Here is a 13,680-nt window from a genome sequence, read left to right on the forward strand (position 1 = left end):
GCAAAGACCACAACGCCACGAACCCACCCGCCCGCTCCAACCGAGATATAACTATTTACAGAATCCAACAGTACATTTTTTAAGCTAGTAATTCTGTATTTACAAGAATGCAAAGAAAAACAAAAACAAACAAACAAACAAACAAAAAACAAAAACGGAAGCCCAGAGAGCCTGTTCGATTCCGACGAGAAACTGGCCCTCGGTCGGGGTTGGCGGCACTTGGTCAGGCGGCCGCCTTCTCCTCGACCACCCTCCCGCCCCTCGGCTACCAAACCTTTGCCAAAAAAAAAAAAAAAAAAAAGAAAGAAAGAAAGGAAAAGAAAAAGAAAGATAAATCAAAGAAAAAGAAAGAAAGAAAAGGGAAAAAAAATAAAGGTTTGGGGTATTCTTTCTCTTACTCGGTCCTGGGTCTTTTGGCAGGTTAAAAAAAAATAGGACTGCGGGGTCTGGGGCGAGGGGGTGGGGGGGCTGTGTTGATTCGCAGGGTTCATTCAGTAATATTTTGTGTACGTGTGTGTTCAGTCTCTTAAATAGGGTTTTGCTCGGTGTTTTGTTTCTGAGTTTAAACGTACCATTCATTAAAATTGGAAGAGAGCGCGCTGTGGCCGGCTGTGTGGTGGACTGCGGAGGAGGAGGGCGACAGGGAGCTGGTGGTCGGGTTGTCTGTGGAGGGAGACACGATGGTGGGCGGCGTGGAGGACTCGTAGCCGGAGCTGGCGGCGGGCGAAGGCTGCGAGCCCTGCGAGGAGGATTCGTGGACCTGCGGGAATAAAGTCGCGTTTTTACGGAGATACCGAGCGCGCGCGGCGGCCGCCCAGCAGGGGTGAAGGCCGCGGGCCGCCTCCCCACGCCGCGCTGAATCCCGTGCAGCTCGCGGGAGGCCTGGCGGGCCGGAGGGAGGCTTGCCCGCCTCCGCCCTGCGAAGGCAGCGCTCCAGAGAGGCACAGCGCCCCCGGGACTCACAAAAGAAAAATAGAACTGGGAAGACAGAGGCTGGACTGGAGGCCAGAGCCCGCGATGGTCCCTCCCGCAGCCGCTGGACTTTGCTTGCTCAGAGTTAGGTAAGCAAACGCTCAGGCCTGCGCGCAAGAGCCCAACTCTTCTGCCGACGCCGGCGGCTCCAATGGCGGCAGCTTCGGCAGAGCCAGCCCGCCGGTACAGCCCTAGCTCCCTACCTGGGCCAAACTGCCGCGGTTTCTGCTCCAGTGCACACTTCTTTTTACTTTTCTCTTCGGCGGTAAACTTAGAACGCCCTGGGGTGCCCCCACCCCCCCCCCCTTTCGAGCCCCTGCCCTCTCCGCGCGGCCCCACTCAGCAAAGTGGGACCGGTTCCTGTCTGCCTGCGCCCCTGCTCCTCCCGCCCGGCTGCCACTCGCCGCCCGACCGTGGCCGAAGAGCAGGGCAGGCCCCGGCTCGAAGGCGGGCAGCGAGAACGCGGCGATTACCTTCATGTGTTTGCGCAGCGAGCTGGGGTGCGTGTAGGACTTGTCGCACATCTTGCAAAGATAGGGCTTGTCGCTCGTGTGCACGTGCATGTGCTTCTTGCGGTCGCTGCTATTGGCAAAGCGTCGGTCGCAGCCTTCGAACTCGCATTTGAAGGGCTTCTCCCCTGGTGCGAAAGGCAAGGAAGAAGTCTGATTAGAACAAATCCTGCAACTGTTTTTAAAAATATAAACCATGGAAGAAAGAAAAAACAAAACAAAGCAGCCCAGTGTTAATACTTTGCAAGTTCAAAAACCTGGGTCTTCAATAAAGTCTTATATCTTCAGCGGAATTATTGGTATCTGAACCATTTTAACTCCTAATCCAATCAGATCCGGATTTAATTTTTTAGTATTATTATAAGTAGTGGTAGTTTTTCTAGATCCCAGAGCAGCAGCAGGTCTGACTGCTGGTTTTTCTGCCTGAGGCTATACAGACGATTTCCGGCGGCTTCTACCTAGCTCTTGGTTTCTAATTTTCGCATCGCGAGCTGCTTCTCCTGCTGTTTTGCTCTTCTCTCCACCCCCTAACCCCTCCCCGATGCTCCGCACCCCCCTGGTCGCCTCCTCCACCCCACCCCACCCCCTACACACACTCACATTTTATAAGGTAATCGGGGCCGAGAGCTCGGCGCCGCAAATTCTTCCCTCACTCCGGCATTAAACCCCAAGTTCCAAACGCGGTTCACAGAAATCACCCCGGCAAACCAGAATGGGAAAGCAGACAGGATTCCCGGCCTTGTTGGCGCTAGAGGCCTGGAATGGCCTGGGACTCAGACCACAGCCTTGAGCTCGCCGCGAACTTTTCTTTTAACTGTTCCCGACCGGTCTCTTTATTTTTAAAGGCCAATGCAGAATATTCGGTGTTTTGAAAACTACCTCATAGAATCTAATTGACAAAAAAAGACTTCGCCTTCCGCCGACTATCCCAACTCTTCAAGCCTACTCAAAATCAAGTCACTGCTAAAATTGGGCTCTTTATGCAGAAGTCTCCAAAAGCCTCCTCAGGCCCAACTTGCTTTCAATCCTCCGCCCCCCCTTTCGGTTTTTGTTTCTTTCTCTGCGCCTTCATCCTATCTCTTCCAATTTTCTCAGTTCCTTCCTTTGACAAAGTCCTTACTAAGGTGCGTGGAGAGAGATGTTGGCTGGAAGCAAACGTTTAGATTTGTCTGCAGCTGGAGCGGCTGGCGCCTCCGCCGCCGAGAGCCTGCCACCTCTCTCGGCTTCGCGCGCACCAAGGTCTCCGCAAAGCTGGGCTTGTCTCTCTGCTCTCCCAGGCTTTTTAGTCCTCATTTTAAAATCTATATTCCTAGATACATCTTGTCCGATCCTTTCTATGCCTCTGCATAATTTCAAGCCTCAAACTGAAAACAACAACAACAACAACAACAACAAAAAAACCAGCACACACTTTTCACTGCCTGCCTACTGGAAAATGACGCCCAGACCCAATCGCGGCCGGGTTTGTGCGCCCCGGCCGCTGACTTTTGGATTTCGGGTCCCAGACCCGGGATGAGGGGTGAGGATTCAAGAACAGCGTTTTCGTACCTGTGTGCGTCCTTTTGTGGATCTTTAAGTTCTCAGAACGCGCGAAGACCTTGCCACAGCCAGGAAAGGGGCAGGGGAAGGGCTTCTCGCCCGTGTGCACGCGGATGTGGTTGACCAGTTTGTATTTGGCTTTGAAGGGCTTGCCCTCGCGCGGACACTCCTCCCAAAAGCAGATGTGGTTACTCTGCTCAGGTCCGCCGACGTGCTCCACAGTGACGTGCGTGACCAGCTCGTGCATGGTGCTGAAAGTTTTGTTGCACGACTTTTTCGGGTTGGCCAGCTGCTCTGGCTCGATCCACTTGCAGATGAGCTCCTGCTTGATGGGTTGGCGCATGTAACGGAAGAAGGCGCCGGCGCCGTGATGCGCGGCCATGTTCACGTTCATGGGCCCATAGCCGTGCAGCTGCGGTGCTGCATAATGCTCCGAACGCGGGCTGGTCACCTGGCCGTACTGCTCGGGCCGCGGGTACATGTCCCCGGAGAAGCCAAGCCTCATCTGCCCGTTGACCACGTTGGGCGACGCGTGGCCCGCCGCCTGCTCGTGAAGGCCAGGGAAGAGGAGGTGGCCCGCGGCGTCCGTGTGACCGTGTGGGCCCCCGAAGCCTCCAGCTGAAGCAGCGAACAGACTGTGCTGAGCGCTGGCTGCCGCTGCCGCGTCGCCAAAGCCCCGGTTGCGGAACAGAAAGTCCCGCGTGGAGTTGAAGGCTGCGCTCGAATAGGAGCCGACGTGGCCCGGGTGGTGGTGATGGCCCAGGGCCGCGGCAGCCGCGTAGCCGGGCGCTTGAGACGTGAAGGCCGTCTGGCCGGCGGAGGCCAGCTCGTGCGAGCTGGGGTTGAGCTTGAAGGCGCCCATGCCGTCGGCGAACGGGTTGATGCCCAGGCCCACGTCGCGCTCGGCCACGTCGCCTGCCGAGTGGTGGCGGGACGCGCCAAAGGTGGTCACGCCGATCGCGGGGTACTGGGGGCCGGCGTCCAGGAGCATCGTGGCTGCTCGGGGCGAGCCCCGGCCTCCCCCGCCCCCCCCACCCTCGCCCGCCGAGGAGGGAAAATCAGGAGGAGGAGGAGGAGGAGGAGGAGGAGGAGGAGGAGGAACGGGAGGCGGAGGAAGAGGAAGAAGAAGAAGAGGAGGGAGGAGGAGTCGACCCACCTCGCGAAGTCCTAGCCCGCAGGCAGCGGCGCGACGCGCCGGGACGCCCGCCTGACCAAGCTCGGGGAAGCCGGACGGCTCCGGGCCGCAAGCAAGGCGGGCTCCGGCTCCCGCCAAACAGACCTTGCCGGCCCGGCTCGCACTTTCTCGCCGCTCAGTCTCTGCCGAGAGGACCTTGCGTCAAGGCTGCCCAGGGAAAGGCATGGAGCATCTCAGCCCCCCAAAAAAAACTTCCTCCCGGATTTGTAGCATAGAGGAATGTGAGCGCCGGAGCCGCGACTGCTCGCCCTTTCTCCGCCTCGCGCCGTATGCCCCTCCTTACTTCTCCACTAGCCCCTCGCCCTTTCTTTTCTCTCTCTCTCTCTCTCTCTCTCCTTTCTCTCAGGCTCGCCTTCTCGCTCCTTCACTCTCCTTTTTCCCCCTCTGCTTTTTGCGAAAAAAAAGGGGGGGGGGAGAAAAAAGAAAGAAAGAAAAAACCAAAGAAAAGGCGCAAATCATGCACAATATTGTCTTTTGCGGTTTATCTTCCTGGGGAGAAACTTTCACCTCCTCAGCCGGGCGGTGAGCGCGAGACTGATAGCAGCAATCATTCCTGCAGATAAATGAATTGAAAGGACGACACCGTCCCCCCCTTGATGAATGGGAGCAGGGGGAGGTGTCACGTGCTGCTGACGCGGGCGCCCATTGGTGTGCCCACACTCCCCCCTCCTGTAGCCGCCGCGCCAACGGAGGGCGCGCCGAGGCGCCGCGCGCCGTTCATTGGCCCGCCCGCCTCATCAATCCCAGGTATTGTAAAGCGCTTGACATCCCCTTTTGACAAACAGGGCTGCCAGGAGTAGCAACTTTTTTTTTTTTTTTAGCCAAATTTTTCCCTCTTCTCATGGAAAAATTGTTTTGCCACGATTCCTTTTCCTTCTCGCAGTGATATACACTCCTTCTCTCTTCTGATGCCTCTCTGTCTCCCATTCCCTCTCCCTCTTCCACTCCCTCTCACTCTTATTTCTATCTCTATCATCTCTCTCTCTCTTTTTCTCTATCTAGTCCTTCTTCAGACCTGCTCTTAGCTGAGCGATTAGCTACTCCGGGCGTCTCCGAGAGTAGGAGGTGGGGATGGGGCTGGTAAACACAGCTAAGGCACTTCCAGAATGTCCCGATTCAGCAACTTTCTTTTCTTTCTTCTCCCCTCTACCCCCACCCCTTCAAGGGCAGCAAAGGAGGCTTTTGTTATTTGCTCCTTTTGAAGTTTGCTTCCCTCTTGCCTCGTCCCCCTCCTGTTCATAATTTAAGATCTCGGTAGCACACGGGCACTCCACTATGAATTTACAAGAAATGTGATTTCTGAGGGTAATCGGCTGCCTCGATTTTCTCACTTTTATCAAATAAACCAGGCTTCCTGCGCTTCCCTCCCCCCCCCCCCCCAATAAGCACAGGTGGATGAGCTCTCTTAACCTTCCAGATTGTTAAGGTGACATATTTTTGTGTGTGGCAAATTGGAAACATTGTTGCCGAGTTGGGTTTTTTTTTTTTTCCTTCTCCTGGGTTATTCTTCTTTTTTCTTCCTTTTCCTTAGTCTCCCTGGTTTGCCCCCGCTAACCCCCTCCCTCTGCACTCCTGTTCCCAACCGAGGCCCCTTTCATTCAGGTAAAACTGTAAATTTCCCAACGCGCCATTGTTCTTCAATACTGCCCAAAGCTCCCTAGAAATCCCCGAATACTTTTTTGGTATTTAAATCCCCGATAGATAGGACCAATGTAAATTTTGTGACATTCAAACCTTTTCTGGTTCACAAATCAGTCACCCTTGTCACAGTTATTGAAATTCCGCAACTCGCCACACCAGGACGGTGGAAAAAGCGGGCGCGGTCTTTGTTGCCGACCAGGCTTTTGATCGCCAGAGAAAATTTACTTACCTTCAGATGAGTGAGCAGAAAAAGAAATAACACTCCCTTTGATTTAGTTAGGAAAATGCAGACATTTGGATTCAGTGCAAACATACAACACTCGCTTGTTTTCGCGATGCGGCCCTCGATTAACCTGTCTTTGCCCAGCGCAAAGTCTATTCAACAACTGCGCGTAGTTGCTTTTTGTCCCGTCCACAAAGAGCCATTGACTATATATTAAAATGATTGTTGAAAGGTAGAGGAGTATGGCACTTAAAAGCAGGAAAAAAAAAATCCCTGTGACTCAATCAATTAAGGCGAGCAACATTTATGCATTTCAAAAAATGCACGCAGATGCGGGGGGTTGGGGGATGAAGGTTGCATTTCTGGAAGCTCTGTTTAAAACCCAACAGCTCCGGCCGGCCGGCCGAGGGTTTAGCTGTAGCGTCTGCATATTCATTAGGTCTAATTATTTTCTAGTAAGGAAAACACAAAAAGCCAAGAGTCGGAATCCTTCAATTTGCCCTTTGTTTCTAACTTCATTTGGCTTCTTTGCAGCTGAATCAGAGCCCTAAACTCTTCTCAGACAAAGAAACCTCAACTCATCCTTTCACTGGCGGCCCCGTTAGGAAACTCACCAGTGCCCCGGCGAGAGGAAAAAATGAAAATGAATATTTTTTTGTCCAGTCGCCCTCGCGGGCCGCACCGGTGGGAGGAAGGCAGGGTCAGCGGCAGCCTCTCCTCGCCTTTCTAATTTTCTGGTCTTTTCATCGACTAGATTATCGCTTGGTGTTGGCAAGATGAGTTGCCCTTTCCCTGGGCTCTCCCGGCTCAAAACTCCGCTTGTGTATCTGGGATGGTTTCCCGGTGTCTGAAGGGACCTGGCCAGCATTTGCGCTTATTGTGCTGGGAAACAGAAATTTGAGAAAGGAAAAAAAAAAAAAAATCATATGTCCTGTCCCCAGCAACAAGTCAGTATAGCAGCCCAGTATTCCCCACCAACTTTGAGTGGAACCAGGTTGGGGAATGGAGGGAAAAGGGCTATGGCTAGAGGGGTGGTTTTTCAAAAACAAAACAAAACAATTAGTTCGTTCAAAAGATGTATCAGAACTGCTCAAGGGGAAGTTGGATCTTGCCTTCATTTCAGTTGTAAAAACCTTATTTGCAAGGAGAAGTTTTCTCTAGAGGCTGTAATAGTGTTCTCACTAGGGAGAACAAATATTGAACCCACCTCGCCTGCCGTTCAAAAAAAAAAAAAAAAAAAAAACACAAGGGAGGGGACCTGAGGGGGAATGGTAGCCGTTGGGAGGGGGAGAGGGAAAATAATTCTTCAAAAAAGAAAAGTCAGTCCTCTCTCTCCAGTCCGTGGAAAATCCAAGGGGGACGTTGACAAGAGGGTATTTTTAGGAAACGCTTCCAAATATACAGGGTAAGAGTGAATGTGAGGAAAAAAAAAAAAGTTGTGGGTTGTAGAAGTTATCAAGTGGGATTTGCGGCGCTCTCTGCAGGAAACGCAAGCGGCTCCAGTTCAAAGCCACATGCACCAACGTGACATATAAGCCATTAAAATATCATCCTGACGGCTCATTTCTGCTTCATCATACATTCCCTAACTGCTTCCCGAAAGCTGGAAAAGGAGAAATGAAGGATGACCGCCTCGCTGGAACCACAAAAGAGAGGCTTGGAGGGGTTTGTGGTTCCCCCTCGGCCACCCCAAAGTGATGTGCAGAAATGAGGCGATCCCGGCAACAGGTGGAGCGGGGTAAGTGTGTGAGTCCAGGGGGCAGATAGATGGGACCTGTACAGCCAGCTGCCGGGTAGCAAGCGCCCTTCGCGGGGCCACTGGCACCCAAACCCCACTGGGGAAAGAGGCCCAGCTAGACTTTCTCCCCATCCCCTCCCTCATTAGCCCCCCAACCGTGGGCATAGGCCCCACCCCATTGACATTGAGGGGAGGAGGGGGCCCTTCCGCCAAGGGCAGCGCTGGGGATGAGTCCATCTTTTCTTCCCAGGGATGGGGGGGGGGGGGCAAGGAGGACGAATGGGTTCCCACTGGCACCGGGACCAAGACCAGCTTCTTACCCACCCGCCTTTCCTCCCCTCCTTGTAAACTGCCTGGGTGCCCCACCATAGGCACAAGGAGGGGAGTCGTGGCGGAGAGCTTTCTTTTCTCCAAGTGAGCGGGACCCTCTCCAGGAGGAGGACCCCCCCCCCCCCCCTCCAGGCAGCTTCTCGCCCCGTGCCTGCGAGGATGGCAGGGAGGGACCCGGCTTCCCCTTTCCAGGGTCAAAGGAGCTAAGTCAGCCTTGCTGGCAGCAAGATGATGGAACTTCTCCGCCCCAACCGGAGGGGAGATGCTGGCTGGGTCAGCCGCGGGGCCCGGATCCTCGCCCTCGCGTATCCTGGTCCTGCTTCAGGAAGTTGACCGCTGGGATCCGCTCTCTGCGCGTAGCGGGCCACGGGTTCGGGACTTGGCTTTCCTTCTCCCAGATTCGAACGAGGGCTACGACTAGTTCTCTGGGGAGCAGGCCGCAGCCGCCTAGAATTCTGATCAGTATCTTAGACATTTAGGGACACAGAAAATTTGGGGCAAGTAAGGCGGGAACTGAGTCGAGATGTGAGAGAAAGCTAGGACTGCCTCAAAGGCTCGACCGGAAAGTTTTGGGTTGATGAATGAGGTTGGCGGTCCATGGGGACAGCTGGAAGCCAGCGAGGTCTTAGGAATGGAGAAGGGGTATTGAAGGGCTGTACTTTGGCCGGCACTGTCTGCAGGAGGCTCCCTATGGATTCCAAGGCCATATTTCTACCCACTTTCGAACAGCATTGGCCTCAGAGCGACCCAAGGCGAGGCACCAACTTCCTTTCCTCTATCTAGCTGCCGGCAGGTGGGGGTCGGGGGTGTTCAAAGAGACGGTTAAATGTCCCGGCTTGTCCTGCTGGCAACCCACTAATGCATACTCTTCTTTGAGCCCACGGAGGTCACCCAGCCTTCAGCCCGCAGCCGGGAAACCCCGGAACTCTTTCCTCAAGGGAGGAGAAAAAGGCGAGAAGGCCGTCACACAGTCCAGCCTTGTCTCTGTGCTAAAGGGCCTGATGGAGGGGAGTCGGGGAGATGTCGGTACAGCTGGCAATAGCAGACTGCGGGTAGAAGCCAGGAGCTTTTTTTGGTTTTGGCTTCAGAGCTCCCTGGCAGGCTGAAGGGCCCCTGTTCTGCACCGTCCCAGCTGAGCCGTGGCCGAGAGGCCGGCATGCCTTTGCCTGAGTGCCTGCCGGTTAATCAGTGCAGAGCAGCGTTCATGGCTCCCGGACTAAAATCTCTGGCTTGGAAAGCAGGCTGTAGGTGACCTCTGACCTTGAGCAGGCTTGAGCAGTCCAGGGTGATCCTACAACGTTCAGCCTCGGTGTTCCCCCAAAGAAAAAGTGTCTTTTGCGTGTACCCACCGGCCCACCTGCTTGGCTCTCCCCCAAACCAATTAATTAGGGCGGCTGGCTGGCACCTTTTCCTCTTCTCAAAGTGTGAGGAGGAAGGTAAGTTCTGATGTCTCCAGGTTGTGCTCCTGACTCCTGATTAAGTTGCCATGGGAGTGTGCGGAGACAAACCAGGAGCAGTAATTTGAGAACTTAGCCAAGCATTTTCAGAGCTTTTATATCCCTGCCTTAGTGGGGAACTCATGTCTAGGGGCCCAGGGATTGTTCCCATATTCTTTCACCCCTCCTTCAGTGAGATAACTGGCTTGCTAAGTGGGACCAGAGTTTGAACCAAAGGAGGAGATATTTACCCTGGTTCTCTACACCAGCCTGGTGATGGAGCTGCTACAGAGCAGCATAAGCTCTCAGCTGCCAGGCTGCCAGCCCAAAGCCCAGCCTCTGCAGCATTTGTTTGCATGCCTGTGGGTTTGTAATGCACAAAAGACTGCCAGGATCTAGGGGTAGAAGCGACCCAGGCCTCTTAAGCAGGGAGGGACTTGGGCAGCATTGTGGGTGGATGGGGCTCTCTAGGGAAACACACCCATTTTCCTCTGAAGCAAAAAGGTAAATTCTACTAATCCCAACCAACCAGGATGTTTCCAGTGCCAGATATCCTGCCATGAGGAAATTTAGAGCGATGATGCCTCCCGTGCCAAACTTCAGTAGGAATGTAACGTTGCCCCCCCCCCCCCGCCGTTCTTTCCTGATTTGTGCAGGGAAGAGCTTATTACTTTTGGAGATAGAAGCCTTTTGTTTAGAAAAAAAATTGAAAATAAATAAAACCCTCTGGGAAAAGGTGAGTCTACCCCCCCACACACACACACACCCCTCAGGCTTGGACCTAGAAAAGATAGAGGAAAGGGCAAAAACACACAAGCTAGTTCAAGCCCAGGTTGAGGGTTGAGGGAGAGAGAAAGAGATCTTTGAGCATAGAGAATTGGAAAGCCTTTGAGATAGCAGAGCCCCATTTGGATTTGGCCTGTGGTTCAACAAGTTAAACAATCGCTTGTTCTGTGGGCTGGAGTGTCAAGACAGGCAGACGTCCTCATTGACAGAGGGCGTGCTGTGTTTGTCCAGCCTGAGACCTTTTCAATGACTGTTTGTCTTTCTAGGCCAAATTGAGGGTTGGGGCTGGGTGGATCGTCTCTCTTTGGTTGTTCCACTGTCTTTAGTGTTGCCTGACAGATGCAAAGGTCCCCAGGATGGGTTTCAGACTTTAAGATGGCCAAAGGTTTGGTAGCATTATCCACAAAGTGAATTTGATAAGGGATGCAAGTATTACGGGAGGGGGGAGGGGTTGCAGTTCTGACATTCTTAACTAAGAACTGCAGCCAACCAGGACCAGATGACAGAAATGATACTTTTTCCCCCCCCATTCTGGTGAATTTTATACTAACTTTTAAAAATCAACCGATGATGATTTCCAAATGGGTTTGAGGGTGGAAGCCATGTAAGGATAAGGGATCCCACACCACTATGGGCAAGATCTACAAATCCACAAAGAAATTTCTCTCTTCTCAATTTCAATATTTGTACCTCAATTTTTAACCTGTCCACCTCCCAGAGGACACCTCGCCCTCCTCATCACATTTTACTAAACTCAGTAAACTTAAAGAAAAAAATGGGAACTTCTCATGCATTAAATTCAAATTCAAGAAGTTAGAGGTATTTGAACACTGGCTGGTGCTTAAATCCTATTTACAAGGGAAATCAACAAATGAATTTCACAAAAAAATGTCTAGGAGGAAAATGATTTTTAATATTTTGTATCACGAAGGATATATTGTTTTGCAACGGTAGTTCCCAGCAGAGTGCTTTATCTCACTTTAAAATTTGAAAATGGTTTAAGAAAGACTGAAAGACTCTTCAGACCACACTGTTTTTCACTCATATATTAAGGCCACACAATCTTGCCATACAAACATGTATGAAATTGTTTAACCAGTGACCATCTCTCTTTTCTTCTCAAACAGGCTCAAAGTCAGAAAATGAGATACAAGACTTCCTTGGTGATGAGGAAAAGATTACGGCTTTACCGAAACTCCCTAAAAGAGTCTAGTAAGTTAAAATCCTCTCTTGAATATTGGTTTGCTGAAGTTATTCTTTTATAGTGGGAAGTTTTGTTTGGTCTTCTGGTTATGTTGAGTTGTGAGCTTGGAGATATTTCTTGAGTTCCAATGAAACTGAGAACACCTTGGCGTTTGATGCATTTGCACACAGATCAGTGACACAACATCCCACCAGCAGCCAGCTAATCCCCCTCAATGCCTACTCATCTGGACATTCCAGAATTAATATTTGACGACTCTCTCATTGAAACAACCACCCCTGACCTTCTGCAGTTCCACTGTCACATTATTCTATGACATATTCATCTTGAATTCATTTCCAGACGATTTGATTGGAATGAGGTTTGACATGTATTGGCTTCCATGAAAGGAGCAGACTTTGATCTTGGTGATGGGGTTTACATGATATGCATCATCTTTACCAGGGACACCAGCCTTCTGCAATGTGGCGGCAACTACGTTCCCACAATGTGGTGCCTGAACAGGGAGTGACTGACAGCCACTCTGTCAGGAATACCTTCATTGTGAAGAATTTAATTTAATATTCCATTTAGAATAAGCATATGATTTAGGGTTGGGTGTTTTCCCTTCCAGGCGCTTCTAGTTTTCCTCATTTCAACTATACCACCAACTGACGATGCTTGCCTCCAAGGTATTCCCTTGGTGGAAGGAAAATCAACCTTCTTAACAAAAGTTAAATGGACAACTCAGGAAATGGCTTTCTTCTATTATTTTGGGATAATTCGATGGTAGAATTCTCAAGAGAGATGTGCTTATTATGTAAATTCACTTGTTTTAATCCCTCAGTGCTGTTCTGGAAGGTCTTTGACCATGTTTCTTAATCTTTTGTCAAAAGATGTTTAGCAGAACCCTTGCTTGGAAATTAAATTTTACCCAAGTATATTTTCTTTCATACTCAGTTCCATTAATGATGACTAAAGCCCAAACTTCCATAGCAGAGGAGGGAAATCTCTTCCTTTATCTCCAAAATCCTAGATCTCATCTCCTTTGTACAATTTGGGCTGGGACATACAGTGGGCTCCTGGGGCTGAAGTTATTATTTTTTTTCATAAGACTAGAGACAACCTCTCACTGCAGGAATCTAAAGTCTGTCTGTGAATAGCCTATAAAGAGGTATGTTTCTTGTTTGGGGTGGTAACCTGGCTAGAAACAGGGAAGAAAGGATTGAACAAGTGACTGCAGATCTAGATGCAAATATTCAGACAAGAAGGCTTATTCTCATCTAGGCTCTGTGTGGTGGCCCTCAGCTCCTGAGACCCTGCTCTGGGCATAACCTGCAACAGATAATCATCAGTTAGCATTGCTTAAAAGATCAAAGTGGAAAAATAGCCTAGCTATTGATCTGAAACCTCCCCCATTTCTTTCTTTTCCAAAGGAGAGAGGTCAGACATTCCCCTATTTGAACCAGTGATGTGAGGAGCTCTGGCAGATGGCAGGGCCACCAAATGTCATATTTCTATACAACAGGGCTAAAAAATCACTTTAGTGTATGCTGTTGCTTTGGCCAGGCTGAGGTGAACAAAGGTTCTTAGGGCAGGATTCTGGGCACTGGATGGATGTTTGGCATCTGGTAGTGGAGCTTGCTCCACACAGGCCCCTACAAAAGCCTACAGTGCTTCTTTGAATTCTGCTGAAGATCTCTGGGCTGCAGAATGTGGTGGTTTTTCTCCTGCAAATCAAGTAGGAAAGTGAACTCAACAGGGCTGTAACTCCCAGCATGGTTAGAAAGAGAATGCTCCAGCCAAGCATTTGGTATTGGGAGTCAGTGTGGTGAGATAACTTTCTGAAAGAAAAATTGTGAGCACCACTGAGGAACACCACTCCTCAGCCTGCCCTGTCAAGTCAATGAAGTCAGGACTCTTTGATACTTGGCACTGGAAGACTCAAAGAAACCACCCCGAAAACTAAAATATACCTCCCTGCCATCGGCGTTCCACCTGTCATCTGTGGTTACCTGGATACTGCTTTGGGTCTTATTTCGGAGATATGCCTTAAAGACCCTCATGTAATCACCTAGAGTTCCCTGTCTATATTAGTGGCTAAATGGATTTTTTTCCCTCCCTGTCT

At 51.0% G+C, this 13,680-nt stretch overlaps 2 protein-coding genes across 5 annotated transcripts in view; one reads left to right on the forward strand and one right to left on the reverse strand.

Annotated features, from left to right (window-relative positions):
* ZIC1 (Zic family zinc finger 1) lies at positions 1–4,026 on the reverse strand. The gene is made up of 3 exons (XM_060638895.3): positions 3,030–4,026; positions 1,446–1,609; positions 1–760 (listed from the first exon to the last, which is right to left on the reverse strand). Exons 1-3 carry the CDS (start codon positions 4,009–4,011, stop codon positions 563–565), a joined length of 1,344 nt encoding a protein of 447 aa, XP_060494878.1. The 5' UTR covers positions 4,012–4,026; the 3' UTR covers positions 1–562.
* ZIC4 (Zic family zinc finger 4) overlaps positions 769–13,680 on the forward strand; it is a 26,068-nt gene continuing 13,156 nt past the window's right edge. The window contains exons 1-3 of one of the 4 annotated variants that reach the window (XM_060638899.2): positions 769–1,061; positions 7,564–7,817; positions 11,497–11,581. In XM_060638899.2, coding sequence (XP_060494882.1) covers positions 11,512–11,581 — 70 coding nt within the window. In that variant the 5' untranslated portion in view covers positions 769–1,061; positions 7,564–7,817; positions 11,497–11,511. Of the gene's footprint in view, positions 1,062–4,873; positions 4,963–7,377; positions 7,818–7,845; positions 8,518–11,496; positions 11,582–13,680 lie in introns of those variants that run through there. The other 3 variants (XM_060638898.2, XM_078432263.2, XM_060638896.3) reach the window with 3 other exon arrangements.

This window comes from Panthera onca, chromosome C2 (assembly GCF_046562875.1).
Source record: "Panthera onca isolate mPanOnc1 chromosome C2, mPanOnc1 haplotype 2, whole genome shotgun sequence".
Lineage (NCBI taxonomy): Eukaryota > Metazoa > Chordata > Mammalia > Carnivora > Felidae > Panthera > Panthera onca.

Excerpts from the sequence above, each read along its gene's own strand:
- ZIC1 (XM_060638895.3), bottom strand. The coding sequence starts at position 4,011 with ATGCTCCTGGACGCCGGCCCCCAGTACCCCGCGATCGGCGTGACCACC. Across the intron at positions 1,610-3,029 it reads CCACAAAAGGACGCACACAG|GGGAGAAGCCCTTCAAATGC; the intron begins GTACGAAAACGC and ends CTTTCGCACCAG. Across the intron at positions 761-1,445 it reads CGCTGCGCAAACACATGAAG|GTCCACGAATCCTCCTCGCA; the intron begins GTAATCGCCGCG and ends TTATTCCCGCAG.